The sequence below is a fragment of the Nicotiana tomentosiformis genome, chromosome 3 (assembly GCF_000390325.3).
Source record: "Nicotiana tomentosiformis chromosome 3, ASM39032v3, whole genome shotgun sequence".
Taxonomy (NCBI): Eukaryota; Viridiplantae; Streptophyta; class Magnoliopsida; order Solanales; family Solanaceae; genus Nicotiana; species Nicotiana tomentosiformis.
Window position 1 is genome coordinate 51,985,625 of NC_090814.1, and position 22,644 is coordinate 52,008,268.

The following is a 22,644-nucleotide window of genomic DNA, read 5'->3' on the forward strand; positions in this document are numbered from 1 at the left end:
TCTAATAATTAAAATAATTCTTTAAATTACAATCTTTATCCGTTGATTTATTTCTTTCCACCTTGGTTTTAATTTTCTTTATAATATCTTCAAGCTGCAGAAATGCAGATGCGATTTCGTAAAGTGGTTTCTGCAAATCATGATTTCCTTTTTTTTAATTATATGAGGTTATTGTGGATCTTTTATTCTCTTTGAAATACCAGTATATTCAACACTTGCTTAGAATATTTACAACGATTAGTGCCAAAAGCTTAAACTTGCTTCCTATTAGGAATGGTGATCCTTCTTTTCATTTCGATTTTATTTTCAATCACGAAACAACAAACTAGAGGATTTACAAGACTGATATAGATATACAGCAAACCCTGTCTGCAATCACATGTTTACATTCAACGTTTGATATCACACGCTTATATTCAATTGTCTTGTAAATAATTTTACAATGTCAGTGTATATAAATCCTTGTTGAAAATATGATTATCGATTGTTCTCTTGGTCCTCAGTTACTATTCTCATAGTATCCAGATATGATCCCTGACCAAGTTGTCGACTGAAAAATCCCTTGGCGTAATCAGCAACAGTACCAATGTGCTTGAATTTTGCTGGATTTTGAGGAGTGATGAGGCTTTCTGCTGGACATAAATTACCGTCGCTTCTCGGTTCGAAAAATGTTGCAACAGAGAGTCTCTCATTATTTGGATTGAAAACTGGTCGATGTTTAACACTTTTGTAAATTCCATTCGTCACAATCTGTATTTACAACAGCACTGAGAAAATTAGTATACTTGACATGAATCAATTAAAAAGAACTTAACTTCTATGCACCGAAAGCGTACAACTATTTTACACGTCTATCAAGTTAAGTAACTTAAAATAGCAAGTATTATTTATAGTAAGTCTAATATGATAACCTGCTACAACAATAGATTAGAACACACATATAGTCTAAAGGTCTTGAACTATCTGTCTGTATACGGGTAAAACCGAGTCCACTAAGCATCCCGATTTTTCGGTGAGGCAGACCGAGCAGGAACATGACACTAAGAAATTGGAGTCAGAGCGAGGAGCCCCTCATATCGGGGCTCGAGCAAAACACCTGCCCTTGGGAGCATCGGAACCACGTCCTCCAGGTCCGGTATGAGCCTCAAGACTTCGAAGAGCGTTACCAAACCGCTGCACACGACTAACAAAGGGCCGTGATTTCCGTACCCAACCGATTATCACGGCGTGAATCTCGGCCTGTATCGGTAAAAAATCAGTGATTAGCTAAACGGAAGATTTTTACCTTTCTTAGAATTGTACTTAGGGTAAAACTCCCCTACTATATAAAGGGGAAGCTTATTATTCATAGAATATATTTGTAACACGCATATCAATGCAATTTACTTCTATTCTCTCTGTTATTCAAAGTTCTTATTTTTGTTCATAATTGCAAGCTCGGAATCGATGGCAGGTTCCTCATCGAGCTATTAACCGAGACCGGGATCACTCTTATCATTGGTTTGGCTATTTATTACGTTTTTTATTTGCTTAATTTAACATCATTATTTATTTGTATTGAATTAATCCATATATCCTTAAAATCGCGTATAAATTCAATTGTTATTCATTTTTAAGGGTAAACAGTTTAGCGCCCACCGTGGGGCTAGGGATAATAGTGGTAATTTGATACAAATTTCCTTCACGCACTCTGTTTTACGCTTCTTCTTTGAGATTATAATTTCAGGTCAAATTAAAAATATCGAACTTTCAATCTGCTCACTTGAACGTTGATGCTGAGTCTGGCAACCATGGCGAGAACAATAATGTAGTGCCCAGCAACGAGGTCCCCCTGTTGATCCCAACGGAGTTCCGATAGCGGACCCAATCGATGCCAACTCATATGTGGCCATCAATGCAAACTTGCCTACCGATCCCGAAAATAGAGTTTCTGGGGGAGCCCGATCGATAGCCCGGGGTACACACGATGGCGAAGGTGATGGGATAAATTTATGGGTGATCTTCGAAATGTTACAAGCTCAACAGTCGGCGATAGCCCAGTTGCAGAACCAAAGTCGCGCCCCCAGCAGAATTGAGCCCGAACCATCCCGTAAAAACACCTGCAGAAATGAACCAACCATAGAAAGGCCGGGTAAAGTTGAACCCGAGACCAACCCCCGAAATAATAAAGATGCTTGAGGAACTGACAAAATGGGTGGAATCGGGAGAAAAGATAATCGAAGCCAATGACAAAAAAGTAGAGACCTATAACTCCAGGGTTGATCAAATCCCAGGAGCACCCTCAATATTAAAAGGCCTAGATTCCAAGAAATTTGTCCAAAAGCCTTTCCCTCCAAGCGCAGATCCGAAACCAATCCCAAAGAAGTTCTGTATACCCGAAATTTCAAAGTATAACGGGAACACGAATCCAAATGAACACGTGTGCCATCAAGGAAAATGACTTAGAAGATGACGAAATCGATCAGGTTCTGCTGAAAAAGTTCGGAGAAACCCTGTCTAAAGGAGCAATGATATGGTATCACAAACTGCCCCCTAATTCTATTGATTCGTTTGTTATGCTTGCAGATGCCTTCGTAAAAGCTCATGCCAGGTCCATCAAAGTCGAGACTAGAAAATTGGACCTCTTTAAATTGAAACAAAGAGATAACGAAATGCTCAAGGAATTCGTATCGAGGTTTCAAATGGAAAAAATAGACCTACCTCCGGTTGCGGACAATTAGGCCGTTCAAGAATTCACTTAAAGACTCAACCCCCAAAGCTCATTGGCTTCACAGCAGCTGAAACAGAATTTGATAGAGTACCACGACCGTAACTTGGGCCGACATCCATAACAGGTACCAATCAAAAATCAGAGTCGAGGATGATCAGCTCGGGGGCCCCTCTAGGTCCGTGTATCCCATCAGAACTAATGACAGGTCAAAAAGAGTCATCGATCATGAACCAAGACTAAACAGAGATCGGTATCAACCGTATAGAGGAGATCGATAGGGCAGCGGATCCGGGCGTTACCCTGTGAGGAATGAAAAACTAAGCGATCGAGGTCATAATAAATGGGGACTCATGAGCAAAAACGGTTTAGATAGGCCACTCGGCGCCACGGAGGCGCTGAGGTTATCAGAATACAACTTCAGTGTCGATGTTGCCGGCATCGTATCTCCCCTTGGATGCATCAAAGATACCAAGTGTCCTCGGCCATTGCTGTCTGATCCTGTCCAAAGAGACCCCAACTTGATGTGTAAGTATCATGGCATTCACAGCCACAGGACCGAAGACTGCCAACAGCTAAGAGAAGAAATAGCCCGGCTATTCAATAACGGGCACCTTCGGAAATTTCTGAGTGATCAAGCCAAAAATCATTTCAGGAATAGGGACTCCAACAAATTGACCGAGCAAGAGGAACCTCAGCACATCATCAACATGATCATTGGTGGAGTCGACGTCCCCCAGGGACAATGCTGAAGCGCACTAAGGTGTCCATTACAAGGGAAAAGTGAACCCGAGATTACATGCCAGATGGGACCATCTCCTTCAACGATGAAGACGCTGAAGGCATCGTGCAACTGCATAACGATGCACTGGTAATTTCGGAACTCATAAATAAATCTCGAGTTAAGCGTGTGTTAATTGATCTAGGTAGCTCCGCCAATACCATCAGATTGAGGGTCGTAGAAAGGCTGGGTCTACAAGACCAAATAGTGCCTGCAGTTCGGGTCTTAAACGGATTCAACATGACATGTGAAACTACTAAATGGGAGATAACCCTGTCAGTAAACACCGCTAGAACCATTAAGGAAATGAAGTTCTACGTGATTGAAGGGGATATGATGTATAATGCTCTATTTGGGAGTCCGTGGATTCACAACATGAGGGCAATACCCTCGACACTACACCAGGCATTGAAGTTCCCCACACCGGGAGGGATCAAGACAGTTTACGGAGAGCACCCAACTGTAAAAGAAACATTCGCGGTCGATAAGGTGGTCCCGATGTCCGCACTCTCGACATCAAAGAACCTAGAGTCAGTTAGGAAGGAAGAAACTAAATAGCAATCACCGACACTGGCTCCGACCGAACCGGAGAAGCAAGAGGAAGGCGAGGATGATGATTACGGAGTTCCTAGGTCGTTCATCGCCCTTGACTATTCTGATGCCACCAAGTCGACGGTCGAGGAGCTGGTGCAAGTTATATTGATCGAACACTTGTCGATCGAAAGGAATACCTGGGCACGGGGTTGGCTCCCGAGCTCAGAAAAAAACTCATTAAATTACTTATAGCTAACGTGGATTGTTTTTCTTGGTCCCATCTAGACATGACAGGGATCCTGCCAGAAGTAACCACTCATAAGCTAAGCTTGGATCCGAAGTTCCACCCGGTTAAATAGAAAAGGAGGCCTCAGTCCGAAGTCAAGCATGCGTTCATCAAAGACAAGGTATCCAAACTCCTTAGAATAGGTTCCATTCGGGAAGTTAAGTACCCGGATTGGTTGGCTAACGTAGTAGTAGTGCCTAAAAAGGGAAATAAATTAAGAATGTGCGTAGATTACAAAGACTTGAACAAGGCGTGCCCCAAGGATTCTTTTCCTTTGCTTAACATCGATCGCATGATCGATGCAACGGCCGGGCACGAGATACTCAACTTTCTCAATGCATACTCCGGGTACGACCAAATTCGGATGGACCCGGGCGATCAAGAAAAAACTTCCTTCATCACTAAATTCGGCACCTATTGTTATAACGTAATGCCATTGAGACTAAAAAATGCCAGTGCCACTTATCAACGCCTAGTAAACTGGATGTTCGACGAACAAATAGGAAAATCAATGGAGGTTTACATTGACGACGTGTTAGTTAAGTCTTTGCGAGCAGAGGACCATTTGGAACATCTACAGGAAACGTTCAACATATTGAACAAATACAATATGAAGCTGAACCCGCATAAATGCGCATTCGATGTCGGGTCCGAGAAGTTCTTTGGATTCATGGTGTCCAACTGAGGGATCGAGATCAATCCCCACAAAATCAAAGCTATAGAAGACATCACTGTGGTGGACAATGTCAAGGCCATTTAGAGGCTAACTGGGTGCATAGCCGCCTTCGGCCGGTTCATATCAAGGTCTTCCGATAAGAGCCATCAGTTCTTCTCATTATTGAAGAAGAAGAAGAATTTTTCGTGGACCCTGGAGTGCCAGCAAGCTTTGGAAGAACTCAAACGGTACCTTTCGAGTCCACCCTTGCTTCATACTCTAAAGGCAGACGAGCAGTTGTACTTGTACTTAGCGGTATCCGAGATAGCGTTAAGTGGAGTCTTAGTCCGGGAAGAGGAAGGTACGCAATTTCCTATCTATTATGTTAGTAGGGCTCTAGGCGAGGCCGAAACAAGGTACCCTCACCTAGAAAAATTGGTACTCGCTTTGCTAAGCGCCTCCAGAAAGTTAAAGCCATATTTTCAATGCCATCCCATATGTGTCGTAACTTCTTACCCACTAAGGAACATAATGCACAAACCCGAGATCTCAGGCCGGTTAGCCAAATGGGCCATAGAAATTAGCGGGTACGATATCGAATATCGACCCCGGACTGCCATCAAATCTTAAATTTTGGCAAACTTCGTGGTCGACTTCACACCGACCTTAATACCCGAAGTCTAAAGGGAATTATTGTTAACCTCGGGGACTTCCTCGGGAATCTAGACCCTTTTTACGAACGGTGCCTCGAACGCAAAGGGATCCAGACTCGACATCGTGTTGAAGCCGCCTACGGGTAACGTAGTTAGGCAATCTATTAGAACTATGAAATTGACTAACAATGAGGCCGAGTATGAGGCCATGATTGCAGGTCTCGAATTGGCTAAAAGCGTGGGGGCTGAAGTGGTCGAAGCTAAGTGCGACTCCCTCCTTGTGGTAAATCAAGTCAACTGGACATTCGAAATAAAAGAGGAATGAATACGAAGATACTTGGACAAATTACATGTAACACTGCATCGATTCAAGGAATGGACCTTATAACTCGTACCCCGAGATCAAAATAGCGAAGCCGATGCTCTGACTAACTTGGGGTCATCGGTTGATGACGATGAATTCAGCTCGAGAACGGTGTCGTACAACTCATGAAATCAGTAGTGGAAGAAGACCATGCCGAGATAAACTTAACGAGTTTAACTTGGGACTGGAGAAACAAGTATATAGACTACTTGAAGACTGGGAAGTTTTCCTCGGATCCTAAAGAATCGAGAGCTCTGTGCACGAAGGCAACCAGGTTTAGCCTGTCCGAAGGTACTATGTTCAGAAGAACATTCGATGGACCACTCGCCATATGCTTAGGGCCGGGGGACACCGAATATGTTTTAAGGGAAGTTCACAAAGGCACCTGCGGAAACCATTCGAGGGCAGAATCTTTGGTTCGTAAGATAATCAGAGCCGGCTGTTACTAGATCGACATGGAGAAAGATGCGAAGGATTTTGTACAGAGATGTGACGGCTATCAGAGGCATGCATCAATGATCCATCAACTCGGGGAGCTACTACATTCGGTCCTGTCACCTTGGCCGTTCATGAAATGGGGAATGGACATTGTCGGTCCCCTTCCATGGGCACCCGGTAAGGCTCAATTTATACTATTTATGACTGACTATTTTTCTAAGTGGGTCAAAGCTCAAGCGTTCGAGAAGGTCCGGGAAAAATAAGTCATCGACATCATCTAGGACCACATAATATGTCGATTCAGTATACCAGCCAAGATAGTGTGTGATAACGGGAAGCAGTTCATCAGAAGCAAGGTAAGCAAATTTTTCGAGGACCATAAGATCAAAAAGATCTTGTCAACACCCTATCACCCTAGTGGGAATGGACAGGCGGAGTCTACGAACAAGACCATACTCCAAAACCTTAGGAAAAGGTTGACCGATGCCAAAGGGAAATGGAAGGAAATTTTGCCCGATGTCTTATGGGCATATCGTACGACCTCAAAATCTAGTACCGGGGCCACTCTGTTTTCGTTGGTCTACGGTGCCGAAGCGCTAATACCAGTCGAGGTGGGAGAATCGAGCCTCAGGTTCCGATATGCGACCGAAGAATCAAACAGTGAGGCCATGAGCACGAGCCTGGAACTATTGGATGAGAGGCGTGAGGCCGTCCTAGTCTGGTTGGCCGCCCAAAAACAGCCGATAGAAAGATACTACAACGAAGGGCCAACCTCCGACACTTCAATATCGGGGACTTGGTGTTAAGAAAAGTAATACTGCACACCCAGAACCCGAACGAAGTGAAGCTGGGACAGAATTAGGAAGGACCATATCGAGTCATCGGTATTACCGGTAAAGTTTCATACAAACTCGAAGCAGAAAATGGTGCACAACTACCGAACAACTGGAACGTGACGCACCTAAAATGGTACTACTGCTAAGGTACGATTTCATTCACCTTTTTTATGAATTGGACTAATACTTGCAGGTAACAACCAAAGGAGAATGTGGCTGTTAGGTCTGAAAGCACGTGTTGCACTCTTTTTCCTTTGAACCGATTTTGTCCCAAATGGGTTTTCCAGCAAGGTTTTTAACGAGGCAACGGTAAAATATGCTACCTTAGAATCGAAGACCGATTTTAAGTCGGAGTCAATGGTTTCATCAATAGTATCTAATCCCTCTCAAGATCTACCTCGAATACTGGGGGCCATCACCCTCGGGTCAAGCTTCTTAGCAAGGAAGGAAGGATACTTTGTGCTTGAACAGTCTAGGCTCGGTGGTTTGGATTTTTTGTAAGGGTCAAACGCTCAAGTGAACCGTGCCCACGTAGGCCACCTTAACCATAATACGAGCTTTTGCATGCTTACAATCTTGTACGTTACGCATAGGAATGAAAAAAAGTTTCTATCTTGCTAATATATATTTTTGCTTCTTAAAAGTATCGAGCCTAAGGGCTATTCCTACCCGGGGACTATCGAGCCCAAGAGCCACCCCTATCCGAGCCCAAGGGCTACCCCAACTCGAGGACTGTCGTCCGAAATAAGTCTGGGCGACTCGAGTTATCGAAACTCGGAGGCACAAAATCTATAAGGCAGTGCCTAAAAGACTACGGCCACCCTAAAAACGGTTCAGAAACATCCGAAGTCCGTAATCAAAACATAAGTCCTTCAACAAAATTCTAAACCTATTCAAAAGTTACCCTCGGCAAAGATATAGTCTAAAAACATTTAAGCAATCGTCTTTGAGAAATTTCCGGTCACTCTCCGAGTTTCCACAAGTTTCGAGCAAAAATTGCATCGAAGATAGGTTTTGTTCGGACCTCCGAAAAACAACTTATTACTTCGTTTGATTCTGTGCTAAGGCATTAGAAATGTTTGTGATTGTAAAAAGATACTAAGATAATAGACTTGAAAATTGCCAAAAGGGAAAAATTTTATACATTCCGGAATATCTTTACAAAGGCCTCAACAAAATATATGTACAGGATACAAAAACAAAAACATCCCAAGGCATCTATACATGGTCTTTATCGGAACCCGACTCGTCACCAGAACCGTCGGGGCCTTCGAATTCTTTAGAGCCCTCGGAGCCCTCTTCACCTCGGGGTTCGGTAAGTCTTTTTGCCTCCTCGATCTCGACAGATAGGTCGAAGCCTCGGGCATGAATTTCTTTGAGAGTCTCCATTCAGGATAGCCGCCTCACGTACTCGGTAGTGGTCTTCAGGCGGGCCTTGACTGCTTCAACATCGGCCTTGTATTGGGCCACCATCTCGTCAGCATCATCCAAGGTTATCTACAACCTGGACCTCGTTATTTAAAGCTCCTTACCAAGGGTGTCCCGTTCAGCGATGGCCGAGCCCAGTTGTACTTGGAGGTCCTCAATTTGCTGAGCCTGTGCATCAGCCTTCTCCTTCGCCACCCGAAGCTGAACTTTCACCGAAGACAACTTATTTTGGGCGGTCTCCTTCTCTGAGGCCAGCAGGTCCATCTTGTTTTTCTACCCGTCGACCATTATTTGGATCTCATCCATCTCATTGCGCAGTTGGTCGATATGGTCGATCTTCTGTTGGACCTTCGAAGTATTGTTGTTAGCCTCTGCGACCGGACCCTCATTTCTAACTTCAAAAACCTTTACCTTTTCTACCAAGACGGTGTACTCCTGCCTTAAGGCCAATGCTTCTTTCTGAGTTGCATCCAGCTCGGCCTGGAGGTTCTTGGCGACCCCTCTTGCTGCTCGCTAAGAAGCTTGTACATGTCCCTTTTTTAGGCAAGCTCCTTGATCTCGATCTCAAGTTGATTAACCTCAACCCGATACCGAAGGAAACTCTCGTGGTGAAGTACCGAGGCTTGCAAAAGGGCAAAAAACGTGAGAAACATCAAACACAGATAACCACAGATCGATGGAAAGGAACGATGCCTTACCCGGTTCAGCGCCTTTTGCACCTCATTGAAAAGGCATGGCATGTTCACCTCATTCATTTTCGCCTGATCCTCCTCGATCGCCAGGCATCGGAGGTAGCTAGCTATCAATTTCGGGCTCGAGCTTGGCCTGCCAACTTCTGAGGGTGTCCCTCTTCGAAACTTCCAGGTCGCCCATCCCGGAGAAGTCTTCCAAAGCAGACGAGTCCATACCGTCGAAAAAGGAGTGAATGAGATCTTTCGCACCATGGACCCCCTCGTTGGACTTCTCCTTTCTCGCTTGATCCTCCTCGAGCATGGACTCAGTGTAGAAAGGCGTCCCTGAGATCTCAATTACACCGGGTGCTTCCTTTGGAGCAGAGCCGACATCCTGGGGAGTTTCACCCTGGTATCCCCATCGGTCTTTTGAGTTTGAGGGGGGTCGATCTCACGAGTCACCCCCTCGAATGCATCCGAGTCCTCGGGATAAGTCGTCCCGTGGGTAACAAAGATAGATTCATCCTCCGGCTCGTCCCTAAGCCGGAGGAGGGAGTCGGAGTCCAGCACCCGGGAACTGGAGCCCCTCCTGGGCTTGCGGAGCACCCGTTTATTTGGTTTCTTCACCTTGGAGGCCGGGGAGATCGAGGGTTTTTTCTTCCTCTTCTTTTTTCCCTCTGTGGCAGCAACGGAGGGATCAACGGATGGAGGCACATCCTCATTCCCTTACGAAGGTCTAAGTTCGATGGTCATAGGCAAACCTGCAATAACAAAAGGGAAGAGGAGTTAGTATAATAAAAGGTAGAAACGTAATATTGGCTACCTATAAAGAGGCCTTACCATGAGAACGGCCTCCCATCGGCCCTTCGAGAGTCCGCGTCATGTGCGCTCGAAGTACGACATCTGAGTACATATGTCCTCGATCCATTCCTTTAACTGGCAAACCGCAGTCGGAACCCGGACGACATTTGTACAACCATAAGCATGAATGAGAAGATAGAAATTGAAGAAAAAGAATTTTGATGTTTAAAGAGAGGTTGCACTTACGAGACGCATTCCACTTCTCGGGGAATAGCATGTATTCAGGGGGATCAAATCCTCGATTTTCACTCGAACAAAGCATCTCTGCCAGCCATGGTCTCGGTCTTCGTCGATACTCGAAAAGGGGGCCTTGCTGGCCCGGTGAGTAAGCTTGATTAGTCCCCCTGGAAACATACGAGGACTGTATAATCAGAGCAGGTGGTCGATCATGAACCGACAAGATTCGGTCTTATTCACAAAGTAGCGGAGGAGGGTCACGATCCTCCACAACGATGGATGGATTTGCCCGAGGCACACCTCGTACCTCTTGCAAAAGTCTAGAACGATCGATTCCATCGGGCCCAGTATGAAGGGATAAGTGTAAATACTTAAGTACCCCTCCACGTGGGTAGTAACGGCATCCTCGGGCCCGAGGACTTTTACGTTCTTGCCTTCCCAATTGCAGTCCTTACGAACTATGGGAAGAACATCTTCAGTCACAGAACATATGTACCTCGAGAATCCTTCGCCTCCTGTTTGTGCGAAGGATTCTCGACTTTAGAGTCATCTGCAATTGAGCAGCCCCCGGGAATGAACGTTGTCAAGGGAGGCTCGGCGGCTGGTTCGTTAGAAACCACAACGGGGGAAGCCATTTCGAGGGTGACCACTTTATGGGAAACCGCTTCAGTACTAGCGGCCGGTTGAGAAGATGAAGAGGCAACTTATTGAGGAACGGTTTTCGATGTTTTGTCCATTGTCATCTAGGGAAGTGTTTGAAATTTTGAGGAAAGAATGCAAAGTTTTAGAAAAACAGGTTTTGAAGATGAAGAACAGAGTATGAAGATTTGAAAAAAATTTGGGCAATAGTCTGGAGATTACTACGGAAATTGAAGAAGGATGAAGATACGAAAATATGAAGATTTGAAGAGGGTTTGATGATGGTTGGAAAGCTCGAAGGTAGTAATTTAGTCAAAAAAGTAGAAAAAGAACAAAGGGAGGAAGCTTTTATAGGGAAACAGCCGACGCTTCACATTCGGTGTCGATTAGCGACACGTGTCCGAAGTCAGAACGATGCGACTTATGGGACATGTTAGCTCCCTCGTCGTAACGTACGAAGGAAGGAATCGGAGTCATCTGTCGTTTCTCATCGTTTCGGTAAGCCTACTCTCTGAGAAACGAGGGGACTATCTGTATACGGGTAAAACCGACCTCACTAAGCATCCTGATTTCCCGATGAGGCAGACGGAGCAGGAACGTGACCGTAAGGAATCAGAGTCAGAGCGATGAGCCCCTCATATCGGGGCTCGAGCAAAACACCCGCCCTTGGGAGCATCGGGACCACGTCCTCCGGGTCCAGTTCGAGCCTCAAGACTTTGGAGAGCGTTACCAAACGGCTGCACATGATTAACAAAGGACCGTGATTTTCGTGCCCAACCGGATATCACGGCATGAATCTCAGCCCATATCGGCATAAAATCAGTGATTAACGAAATGAAAGATTTTTACCTTTTTTTAGGATTGTACTTAGGGTAAAACTCCCCTACTATATAAAGGGGGAAGTTTATTATTCATAGAATACATTTGTAACACGCATACCAAAGCAATTTACTTCTATTCTCTCTGTTATTCAAAGTTCTTATTTTTGTTCATAAGTTCTTCATAGGTGCAAGCTCGGAATCGAGGGCAGGTTCCTCATCGAGCCATTAACCGAGACCGGGATTACTCTTATCATTGGTTTGGCTATTTATTACGTCTTTCATTTGCTTAATCAAACGTCATTATTCATTTGTATTGAATTAATCCACGTACTCTTAAAACTGTGTATAAATTCAATTGTTATCCGTTTTTAAGGGTAAACACTGTCTATAAAAGTTAAATCCAATTAAAAGGAGTTTTGACTTATCACTGACAGTGTACAGTTGTTGTACACTGTTAGGTTACTAAGTTAATAACAATAATGGGTTAAAATAATAAATAGCATTGTCACTCTAATATGATAATATATTAAATGGTTATAATATGTTAGAATACACTAATAATGTAAAAAATAATTGCATTGTCAACGTGTAAATACTAAATCCAATTGGAAAGTGTTTAGCTTTTGTGCACTAACACTGTACAATTAATTTACACTATCAAATTAAGTTACTTGTAACACATGTAATGTAAGTAATTATAGTAAAATCTTATATGATAATCTAGAAAATACATTGGTCATACAAAAAAATTCTGCTACTCTCAATGTATAAACGTTAAATCCAATTGAAAATAATGCTAAATTTTTCAAAAAGAATTAAACTAATTAAATAGTTGTCCACCCAACCGCTTAAACTAAAAATAGCCGATGAATGTATAATATATAGATAAATCATATATAATATATGTATAATTAATGTATAATCTATGTATACCTGTTAAAAAAAATAAACAATAACTTCGGACGGTTGTTTGCATAATGATCCCCATGTTAATATACTTTTGTAAAATTACCTCTAACATGTCTGCAATGTTGACAACAAAGGCATTAGGGAGAGGTGTAATTGGAATCCAAGCACCATCTTTCTTAATGTGGAGACCTTCCACTTCATTGAGTTGAAGAAGTATGGTCAAGCCAGCACCATCACTGTGGGGGTTTAGTCCCATAACAACACCTGGTTGGGGACATTTTGGATAGTAATTCATTCTCATTGATTGCTTTCCTCCATCAAAAAGAGCACTCAGATCTTCTTCTGCCTTCATTCCTAATGCTTTGCCCATTATGTTGAACATTTTCATGGCAAGTTCCTTCAGGTGTGTTGAATATTCTTCTAGGGCATCCCTTCATGAAATTAGAAGAGAATGAATAATGTCAATGGCACAGAAATTTTAGAAATATGGAGGATGTATGAACTTTCTTTGAACTAATTAAGAGGGTGTTGGTATTATTTATACTTGACTGAAAATATTGATATTGATGTTTTGAGTGATGAATTAGTGTCAATCTATTTAATAGAACAAGACCCTAAGACTTATAATGAAGCAATGAGATCAATAGATGCTAGTTTTTGGAAAAAGGCCACTAAAAGTGAATTAGACTCTATAGTTTCTAATTACACTTGGGACTTGTCTGATTTGCCTAAAGGTTGTAAACCCATAAATAGCAAGTGGATATTTAAGAAGAAATTGAGACCTGAGTACAATTGAGAAATATAAGGCTAGACTTATTATTAGGGGTTTTAACCAAAAGAAAGGCATTGATTACTTTAACACTTAATCTCTTGTGACTAAGATAGTGACTATTAGAACTCTTTTTGCTTTAGCCGCTATTCATAATTTAATGATATATCAAATGGATGTTAAAATGGCTTTCTTAAATGGTGATTTAGAGGAAGAGATATATATGTCTCAACCTGAGGGATTTGTGATCCAAGGACATGAGAATAAAGCATTCAAATTGAGAAAGTCTTTGTATGGTCTAAAGTAGGCACTAGGCAATGGTATGAAAAGTTTAATAGCACATTAGTGGGCAATAGTTTTGTTGTTAATGTATCTGATACTTGTGTTTATTTCAAGATGATAGGATCAGATTGTGTGATTATAAGTGTGTATGTGGATGACAAGTTAATCTTTTAGCCTAATGTGAATGTTGTTAATAAGACTAAGATTTTTTTGTTTTCTAAATTTGAAATGAAAAATCTTGGAGTAGCAGATGTGATTATAGGGATTAAAATCAAAAGAACTTCTAATGGTTTTTCATTTGAAAGGTTTAATTGTTTTGATGTAGCACCTGTGAGAACTCCTTATGATCCTAGCATACACTTGAGAAAGAATAAGGAATCCAGTATTTCTCAAACTGAATATGTTAAGATAATTGGTAGTGTAATATTTCTCACGAATTACACACGACCTGATATTTCTTATGTTGTTAGTAGATTGAGTAGATATACTCACAACCCCAATAGTGAATATTGGAATGCTCTTCATCGTTTGTTAAGGTATTTGAGAGGTACTATGGATTGGTGTTTGCATTTTAATGAATTTCCTACTGTTTTAGAAGGATTTTGTGATGCAAACTAGTTACTGACAATGATGAAGTTAGCTCCACTAGTGGCTATGTATTTACTTTGGATGCAGGTGTTATTTCATGGAAGTCTTCAAAACAAACTTGTATAGCACGATCTACTATAGAGTCTGAATTCATTGCTCTTGAGTTGGCAGGGAAAGAAGCCTAGTGGTTGAGAAACTTATTGGCAGACGTGCCTTTGTGGGGAAGACAAGCTTCACCAGTTTCTCTACATTGTGACTCACAGGCGGCAATTGGAATTGTCAAAAATAGTGTGTACAATGAAAAAAGAAGACATATCCGCATTAGACATGGTGCGGTAAAATAATTATTGAAATATGGTGTTATTTTCTTGGAATATGTAAGATCCGAAAGAAATTTGGCGGATCCTTTAACCAAGGGTTTGGATTGAGGAAGTACGGTGGATACCCGTTTATGGTCAAACGGAGCCATATGAGACCTCAATATACATTATATTTCATATCTCTATGGCGTGTGGTAGTGCTTTATAAGGTTGAACTTATTTTGCTCTTAATGATTCCATATCCTTAAGGTGGTCTATGTGTAGATAGACTTGATGGAAAGACTTGGGATGTCTTTCTAGAGCACTCATGAGACTCAGTAACAAATTCTATATTTTGTGCTACGAAAACTTTACCACAATTTAATTTTCAACGCAGTGGCTTGCCACGACACAATATTTTTCCTTATTGTTCTTGGTCAATATTATCTACTCATTTTTCTTACAGATGGCAAGGGTTAGTAGAAATATCATACTTCATATGTTTCATTCTAAAAAACGTGTTTGACTAGACATGATGTTTAAAAAGGAAAGAAAGATTGACTTTTGACAAATAAGCTAAATATGTATAACATGCTAAAAATGCTCCTAAAATTTTGTGGTTATAAGCATGTCATATATAACATCTACACATTAAGATGCTAGATTTATATAGTTTCAAAAATGTAGAAAGGTTCATACAATGAAATAAATGGAATATAACTCATAAGAGATATTTTCTAAGTTGGACATAATAAATAGAGAGAAGGGACTATTTTTGCAAAAACTTAGAGGTCCGATGTCAAAGTTCTCTAGAGAAAAAAAGGAAAAAGGGTAATTACACTAAACACCACCATAATTTATCTGAAACTAAGTTATAATATTGGGGTGTAATTAACCCCGAAAAAAAAAGAGGGAACCCCATGATTATAAAAGCTAACGTAAGATTGCAATCAGACAAGGACATTTTAGAAAAAAACCCAAGAAGCTTGGCCACATGGGTACATTATTAATCACAATTTCCAATAAACAAAGTTGTCACTGTTCAGACGTGATGAATTTGGATAATGAAGGGAGTATATGATTTAAAGATTGAAACATTGCATTGTCAAGTGTATATATAAAAGTAAAGAGAGAGATATGTGATATACTATACCTTAATGAGAGGGGAAACTTGGGAAGCAAATGAGGTTGTCTCAAATGGGTAGGATGAGTAATGAGGTAAAACATGCCAACCAAACTCTCTATTTTTTGCTCATATGAGACTAACATCTCCCCATATCCTTCCAGATTCCCTACTTGTCTCTCAAATTGCTTCTTCTCTTCAATCGATAGATTAAAAAATCCTTGAATTTCTGACCTCACTTTCTCCAATAGTGAACTACTCACTCCATGATTTATCATCTGAAAATAATATAATTAAGTAATTAAAAAATATATTTTCTGCTAGTGTGCTACAATTTTTGAAAGTTTAGCTAAATGCAAAGGGTACAAATATATAATAACATATGCTATAGACTTGGATGCACACTTTCTGATAATTATTGAATACCTGAAAGAATCCCCAATCTTTGCAAGCAAGATGCAGCTTCTTAAGCTCTGTATCATCATCTCCATAATTAGAAAGCAACTTTTCCATATCAATAACTGGGACTTGAGACAACAAGGATACATTGGAAACTATTGGTTTCTCTAGATCATTGCATACATATGATGCCACTACTACCTTCTCCTTTTCCTGCTCTTCAGCGTGTGGAGGCATTGTTTTCCTTTTTGTTTTAGAGAGCAAATTAAATGAGGTTAAGTTTTGATCTTGTTTTGAAGTAGTACGTGTTTTATTGGCTATACATACTTCTATATATGTATGTTAAAAGGTCAAAGAATCTTTTATTTATTGGAAAGTCATCATCATCATTCTGGTTACACCTAACATAATAATTACACAAACTTTTGCGTTTAGAATAGTTGCGCACAATAATTATATTGCTCGCACGCCATCGCGTGTAAATTAAAAGAAACTTAAAGAAGCACGAAAAAACAAAAAAAACAAAAAGATTAATTAGGAATCCTGTTTGGCCAAGATGGAGAAATCAGCTTATTTTGAAAAGTGCTTTTGAAAAAAGTATTTTTTTGGAGATAAGCAGTTTGTATTTGGCTAATCACTCTGAAAAGCATTTTTGAGCAATAATTTATGTTTGGCCAAGCTTTTCAGAAAGTGCTTTTAAATATCAAATTACGAATAAGGACATGAATAGATTTACTTAATAGTTAATATTATAAGTAAATAAATAATCTTAAAAATTTATTATTACAGACAATAATTAAATATTTTTATTTTATTTAAGTAAAACTTGAAAATAAAATTTAAAAGTACTTAATTCTTTTAATATAAGTTAAATATATTAAAAATCATTCAACAAATATAAAAGCATTCACCCCTAAAGTCACTATATATTAGAAAGATATCCTAAAAATAATAAGAAATATTTATACATTAATATCCTAAGTATTAGGTTTAACGTTTATTTTGGTATATACTATATTTTGTTAAGGGTATTTTTGGTAAGGAAAAAAGTCAAAACTGCTTCTGTTTCTGCTTTTGGGAAGAAGCTACTTTTTTCTGCTTCTGAAAAACTGCTTCTACTTCTTCCCAAAAGCAATTTTTCCCCCAAAAAAAACTTGGTCAAACATCTCAAGTTAGGAAAAAAAGTGCTTTTGAGAAGAAAAAAAAAACACTTTTGGCCTCTTGAGAAGCTTGGCCAAACAGGCTATTAATGTAGTATAATTTACTGTAACGATTCGGCCGGTGTTTTATGTATTTGAGCCACGTTCTTCTATTTGATACTTTTTGTATGTGTATTTGTGGTTTTGTAACTTGCGGGGTGGTTGGTTTGGCTTCGGGAATGTTTGAGAGTGACTAGGAACACTTAGTGTCATTTTTATAAGTTTAAGTTACAAGAGTTCACTAAAGTTTGACTATTGTGTAAACGACCTCAAATTGGTGTTTAGATGGTTAAAGTAGGTTTGTATAGTGATTTTGGACTTAGGCGTATATTTGGAACTGGATTTGGAGGTTCCTAGGATATTTTGGTGTTATTTGCCAAAAGTTGGCAAAGGGGCTTCTTCCCGATCGCAGAGAGAGGCTCGCGATCGCGGAATGGAGGATTTGGCAAGCGAAGATTTACCCATCGCGGGAGAAGGGTCGCGTTCGCGGAGGGCTAGGATCTGCTTCTTCGCGTTCGTGGAGGGCTGGGGTTTGATGTTTCGCATTCGCGTTCAGGAGACACGTTCGTGGTGGCTTGTGGTTGGGCAAGAGGTTTGCCTTCACGATCGCGGGTGTGGTGCCACGTTGGCGTAGGCTTAGCCGGTGCAGTGGTCGCATTCGCGGGGTGCCTTCGCGATCGCGGGTGTGGTGCCACGTTCTGTAGGCGTAGCCGGTGCAGTGGTCGCGTTCGCGAAGGAGAGTCTTTAGCTGGGCAACTTTTGGCCTTCGTGATCGCGATGCATAGGCCTCGGCAGACTACTTAAATGGAAATTTCGGGACTTTTACCCACTTTATCATACTTTGAGCCCTAGACTTCGAGATTGGGAGATTTTGAAAAGCAAATTCACTACATCTTTGGAGGTAAGCAATTTACATTTGGATTTGACTTTATATTATGATATTCCATGGATTTTTACACTTAAAAGCTTGGATTTTAAAGAAATTTGTTGGTTTTTGGCAAAACTTTTGCAAAGTGAATAATTGAGATTTGAACCCCGATTTGGGATCGATTTTAGATGAAACTTGTATATTTGAATTTCATGTATCAGAATGAGCGTTTGGAATTTATGAGTTTTGTCGGAATTTCGGAAGGCGAGCTCGTATTGACTTTGTCTATTTGATTAAAGATTTAAAATGTATTATTTGGGTTCGATTTATATGCCTTTCTTTGATGTTATTGGGTTGTATTTGACTATATTTGAGTCATTTGGAGTTGGATTTTTGAGGATTTGGCATTTTTGGTGATATTTAGGCTACCGGGTGGAGGTAAATCTCTTGGCTAATCTTTTTAAGAGGGATACCCCTAGAATTTGACTTGTTTTCTGTGTGTTTAAGCTATTGGGGTGGTGTATATATGTGGTAGCGAGCGTATATGCATTTACCGAGTTTATAACATGACCGAGGTAAAATTGAAATATTGTATGCCTCGTTTTGCATATGTACTCATTTGATTCATGATTTATTTGATTTATGTGACTACGTTTGCTTTCCTATTCATGTTAAAAATCATGCATAGGTTTATGATCAATTACGAAGGCATGATAAATTATCCTTGATATGTTGAATTGCTTATATTGTCCTTAGTCCCATAAAGATTTCATGAGCACATATCTGTATGGTTTTTATTAAGTCCTTGTGTACCTTTTATCTTTAATTCTTTAGCATATGCATACATGTTGAATAAGGATACTTGATTTGGACTGAGAATTTTTTCATGAAAGATAAACCGTGCGGATGAGATACCGTTATGGCACACAGGAAATGATGATTGGATATTGATTTACGAGTGTTGCTATTATGTTCCTCTTTGCGCTTGGATGTGGATCTATCTCTCCGGAGTCATGTGATTACCCATGTTACCTTGGGTCATGTGTGCATGGTCGGTACATGAATTTTTGTCACGACCCAAATTTTCCTCCGTAGGATGTCATGACGGCACCTAGTCTCTAAGACTAGGTGAGCCTAATACTTACTGAATTAATGGAAGAATGTGACCAACAACTAAAAAATTTAAAATAGCACCTTATTACACAACTTACAATTCCTAAAACCGGTAGTACAAGTCATAAGCTCTACTGAGTTTGCTACAAAAAACTCTAAATACAACTGTTTCGAAATAGAGATAAAACAGTGCAAGTACAATAACAGAAAGTGACTCTGAGGCCTGTGAACGCAGCAGTAGGTTTACCTTGAGTCTCCACAGCAAGATCCGTATAGCTAGCTAGTGATCGACTGACTCCGAATTACCTGGATATGCACAAAAATATGCAGAAGTGTAGTATGAGTGCACCACAACGGTACCCAGTAAGTATCAAGACTAACCTCAGTGAAGTAGTAATGAGGGACAGTCAAGACACCTACTGGACTAGATACCTGAACAAGTATAGGTATAGAACTAACAGAGTATGATATCTCTACAGAACTACGCATAATGACAAAAATGATACGGTGCTTGCAATAGGAAATAGAAGCAACAATTTACAGCGGGACACCGCCAATAATAACACAGTAGAGTAAGTTGGTCACAGTTTAGATCAGGTGAAAAACAAATAAAAGAAAGACAAGTAGCAACTTGATAAGAATAACCGCTTTCGCACCAGGTTTATTCAATAATCCCCACGAGGTACCAAACCTCAAAACTCACACAATTCACGGGTCCCAAATCATGAACCCTAATCACTTGACATCTTTTTCCCTCATTATAACGGATAACTGCACGGACGACTCACATGCCAATAAATCCAATCTCACATATAAGACAAGTAGACGGAGTTCGTACAAATGATCGGTAGTATCAGTGTTCATCTTCTTAAACCGATAGGGTGACAAAGTACGTGTATGTTTGTGCAAGTGTTCTATCACAGTTCGGACCAACGAATAAGAGTAGAGAAATATGAATGGAACATAAGGAACGATCCCCACAATTTGCACAAAGTAAAACTCACACAAGTTAGGCACGCCACTACACAAATATCAACAACAACAACAACAACAACAACAACAACAACAACAACAACAACAACAACAACAACAACAACAACAACAACAACAACAACAACAACAATGCCCCCAGGCCATATCAAGTCATCACAAATCAATCCCCGATATAACCCACTTTGTCTCGCCACATGCGCAATAATAAAGTAAATACCTGCCTTGTCTCGTCGCACGCACATAATAATATTCCCACCTTGTCTCGCCACATGCGCATACCCACATATATAGCCCGCCTTGTCATATCGCATATGCATATATCAATAGTAATGACTGCACGCCAGAAATCTCGTGCAAACACCCGAACAAAACCTTCCAACAATATCATGTGCCAAACACACAACATCACAATAGAATGACTTTCACAACATGTGCCCATATTCCACAATATTTCATCTAAATAGTGTCAATACCACAACCGCGCATAGCCCTCGGCTCAACAAACTGAGTACAAAAGCAACAACAACAACAATAGCACGAGAATACAACAAGTAAATCAACTCAAGAGCTTTGGATCACAAAGAAGCGGTAGAACGAGCTCACAAAGAATAAACACGATAGGCAATACTAGCTCATAATAATGGCTCAACAGGGGAGAAATAATATGTGATAAATTATTCTAAATAAGGATGAGGCAACTACGACAAATAATAACTAAACTTCATTTAGGGTTAATCATTTATGAAAAGATGCAACAAATTCAATTAAGGATAAGCAACGGAAAGGATAGCATGGCAATCGAAGAGGCAACAACTTTAGTTAAGGGACACAATAGTTAAATAGGCAATAAAGGTTGAACATGAAGCAATTAATTTCAAATAATACACGTAGAGTGAAACTAGTAAATGGGGAACTTAACATAATAAAACAACTTCATATCTAATGAACATAAGGACCTAAGAGCCCTAAAAGATCAACTTTCCACAAATAAGCCCGAGCACGTACTCGTCACCTCGCATACACAAACTTCACATGACACAATTAGCATCAAAGACTCAATACCTAAGGGGTAATTCTCCCATACAAAGTTAGGCAAGATACTTACCTCAAACCACACTCAATCAATCAATTAGTAGGCCTTTTCCCTCAATTTCCAACTCCGAACGACTTGAATCTAGCCAAAACAATTGCATACTATAATTATAGCTATAGGAAACTAATTTAAATAATGAAATAATGATCTTAGCTAAGAATTAAAAAATCGCTCCAAAAAGTCGACCAGACCCGCATCTCAAAACCCGACTAAAATTATAAAAACTGAATACTCATTCGACATTGATTTCAACCATACCAAAATTATCAATTTTCGACCTCAATTAGTCCTTCAAATTACCCTCCTAACCTCCAAATCCAAATTTGGACGCACGCCTAAGTCTGAAATCACCATACGAGACTATTGGAACTATAAAAATTCCATTCTGGAGTCATCTACCCAAAAGTCAAATTCCGGTCAACTTTTATCGCTTAAGCTTCTAAAACACGAATCCTTCTTCTACATCAATCCCGAATCATCCGAAGTCCGAACTCGACTACACACGCATGTCATAACACATAATACGGAGTTGCTCGAGACCTTAAGCCACTTAACGGAATGCTAATACTCAAAACGACCGGTCGGGTCGTTACAATTTTGTACCGGATTGATACATGAATTTTGTATCAGGTGATTACCCATGTTACCTTGGGCCATCTGTGCATGGTCGGTACATGAATTTTGTACCGGATTGATACATGAATTTTGTATTAGGTTATGTTGATACATGAATTGTGTATCGGGGTACATGGATCTTGTACTGGTTTGAGCATACATTCAAATTATTGACTTATTTAGAAGTATTCATTTAATTGTTAATTGTTACTTGACATCCTTATATGCTAGTTAGGAGTCCCGGCTCCATTAATTGAGCATGTTATCTTTAATTTCTATATCTGAGCAGCGTTAAGTTATTTTTATACTAGAAAAGAATGTTTATTAAACATATTGTATTTTTAAAATTATGCATTCATATTTATAATTTAGTGCAATTTTAATAAATTTTTATATATAAATTTATACTCCGCGTCAAAAATACTTATTCAAACGAACCCGTATCCGAGTTGCATCTACTTTGGTCTCAAGGACATTTAAGGAAAATTAAAAATGCATACATTGGTAATATGCTAACCTGCTACCTGAGCGTAGTAGGTTAGC

The 22,644-nt window shown here is 40.2% G+C and overlaps 1 protein-coding gene and 1 long non-coding RNA gene across 3 annotated transcripts; both read right to left on the bottom strand.

Annotated features, from left to right (window-relative positions):
* Window positions 1-265: 265 nt before the first annotated feature.
* LOC104111914 (oxoglutarate-dependent flavonoid 7-O-demethylase 1-like) lies at window positions 266-16,531 on the bottom strand. Of its 2 annotated transcripts, none has more exons than XM_009621738.4 (4): window positions 16,248-16,529; window positions 15,852-16,099; window positions 12,864-13,191; window positions 266-750 (listed from the first exon to the last, which is right to left on the bottom strand). In XM_009621738.4, the coding sequence occupies exons 1-4, from the start codon at window positions 16,455-16,457 to the stop codon at window positions 478-480; spliced, it is 1,059 nt and encodes a 352-aa protein (XP_009620033.1). In that variant the 5' UTR covers window positions 16,458-16,529; the 3' UTR covers window positions 266-477. The 2 variants fall into 2 exon arrangements, with proteins under 2 accessions (XP_009620033.1, XP_070053052.1); XM_070196951.1 differs by lacking the exon at window positions 266-750 and adding an exon at window positions 800-1,239 and having other exon boundaries at window positions 16,248-16,531.
* LOC117280479 (uncharacterized) lies at window positions 1,246-12,361 on the bottom strand. Its single transcript, XR_004511014.2, has 3 exons — window positions 10,401-12,361; window positions 10,194-10,289; window positions 1,246-10,114 (listed from the first exon to the last, which is right to left on the bottom strand). It is a non-coding gene; the product is annotated as an uncharacterized lncRNA (long non-coding RNA).
* Window positions 16,532-22,644: the final 6,113 nt, after the last annotated feature.

Bases quoted from the DNA above. Each gene is read 5' to 3' on its own strand.
- LOC104111914 (XM_009621738.4), bottom strand. From the start codon at position 16,457: ATGCCTCCACACGCTGAAGAGCAGGAAAAGGAGAAGGTAGTAGTGGCA. The intron at 16,100-16,247 runs GTATTCAATAAT...TATTATTTTCAG, and splicing joins AAGATTGGGGATTCTTTCAG to ATGATAAATCATGGAGTGAG. The intron at 751-12,863 runs GTAATTTTACAA...TTGTAAATACAG, and splicing joins ACATTGCAGACATGTTAGAG to ATTGTGACGAATGGAATTTA.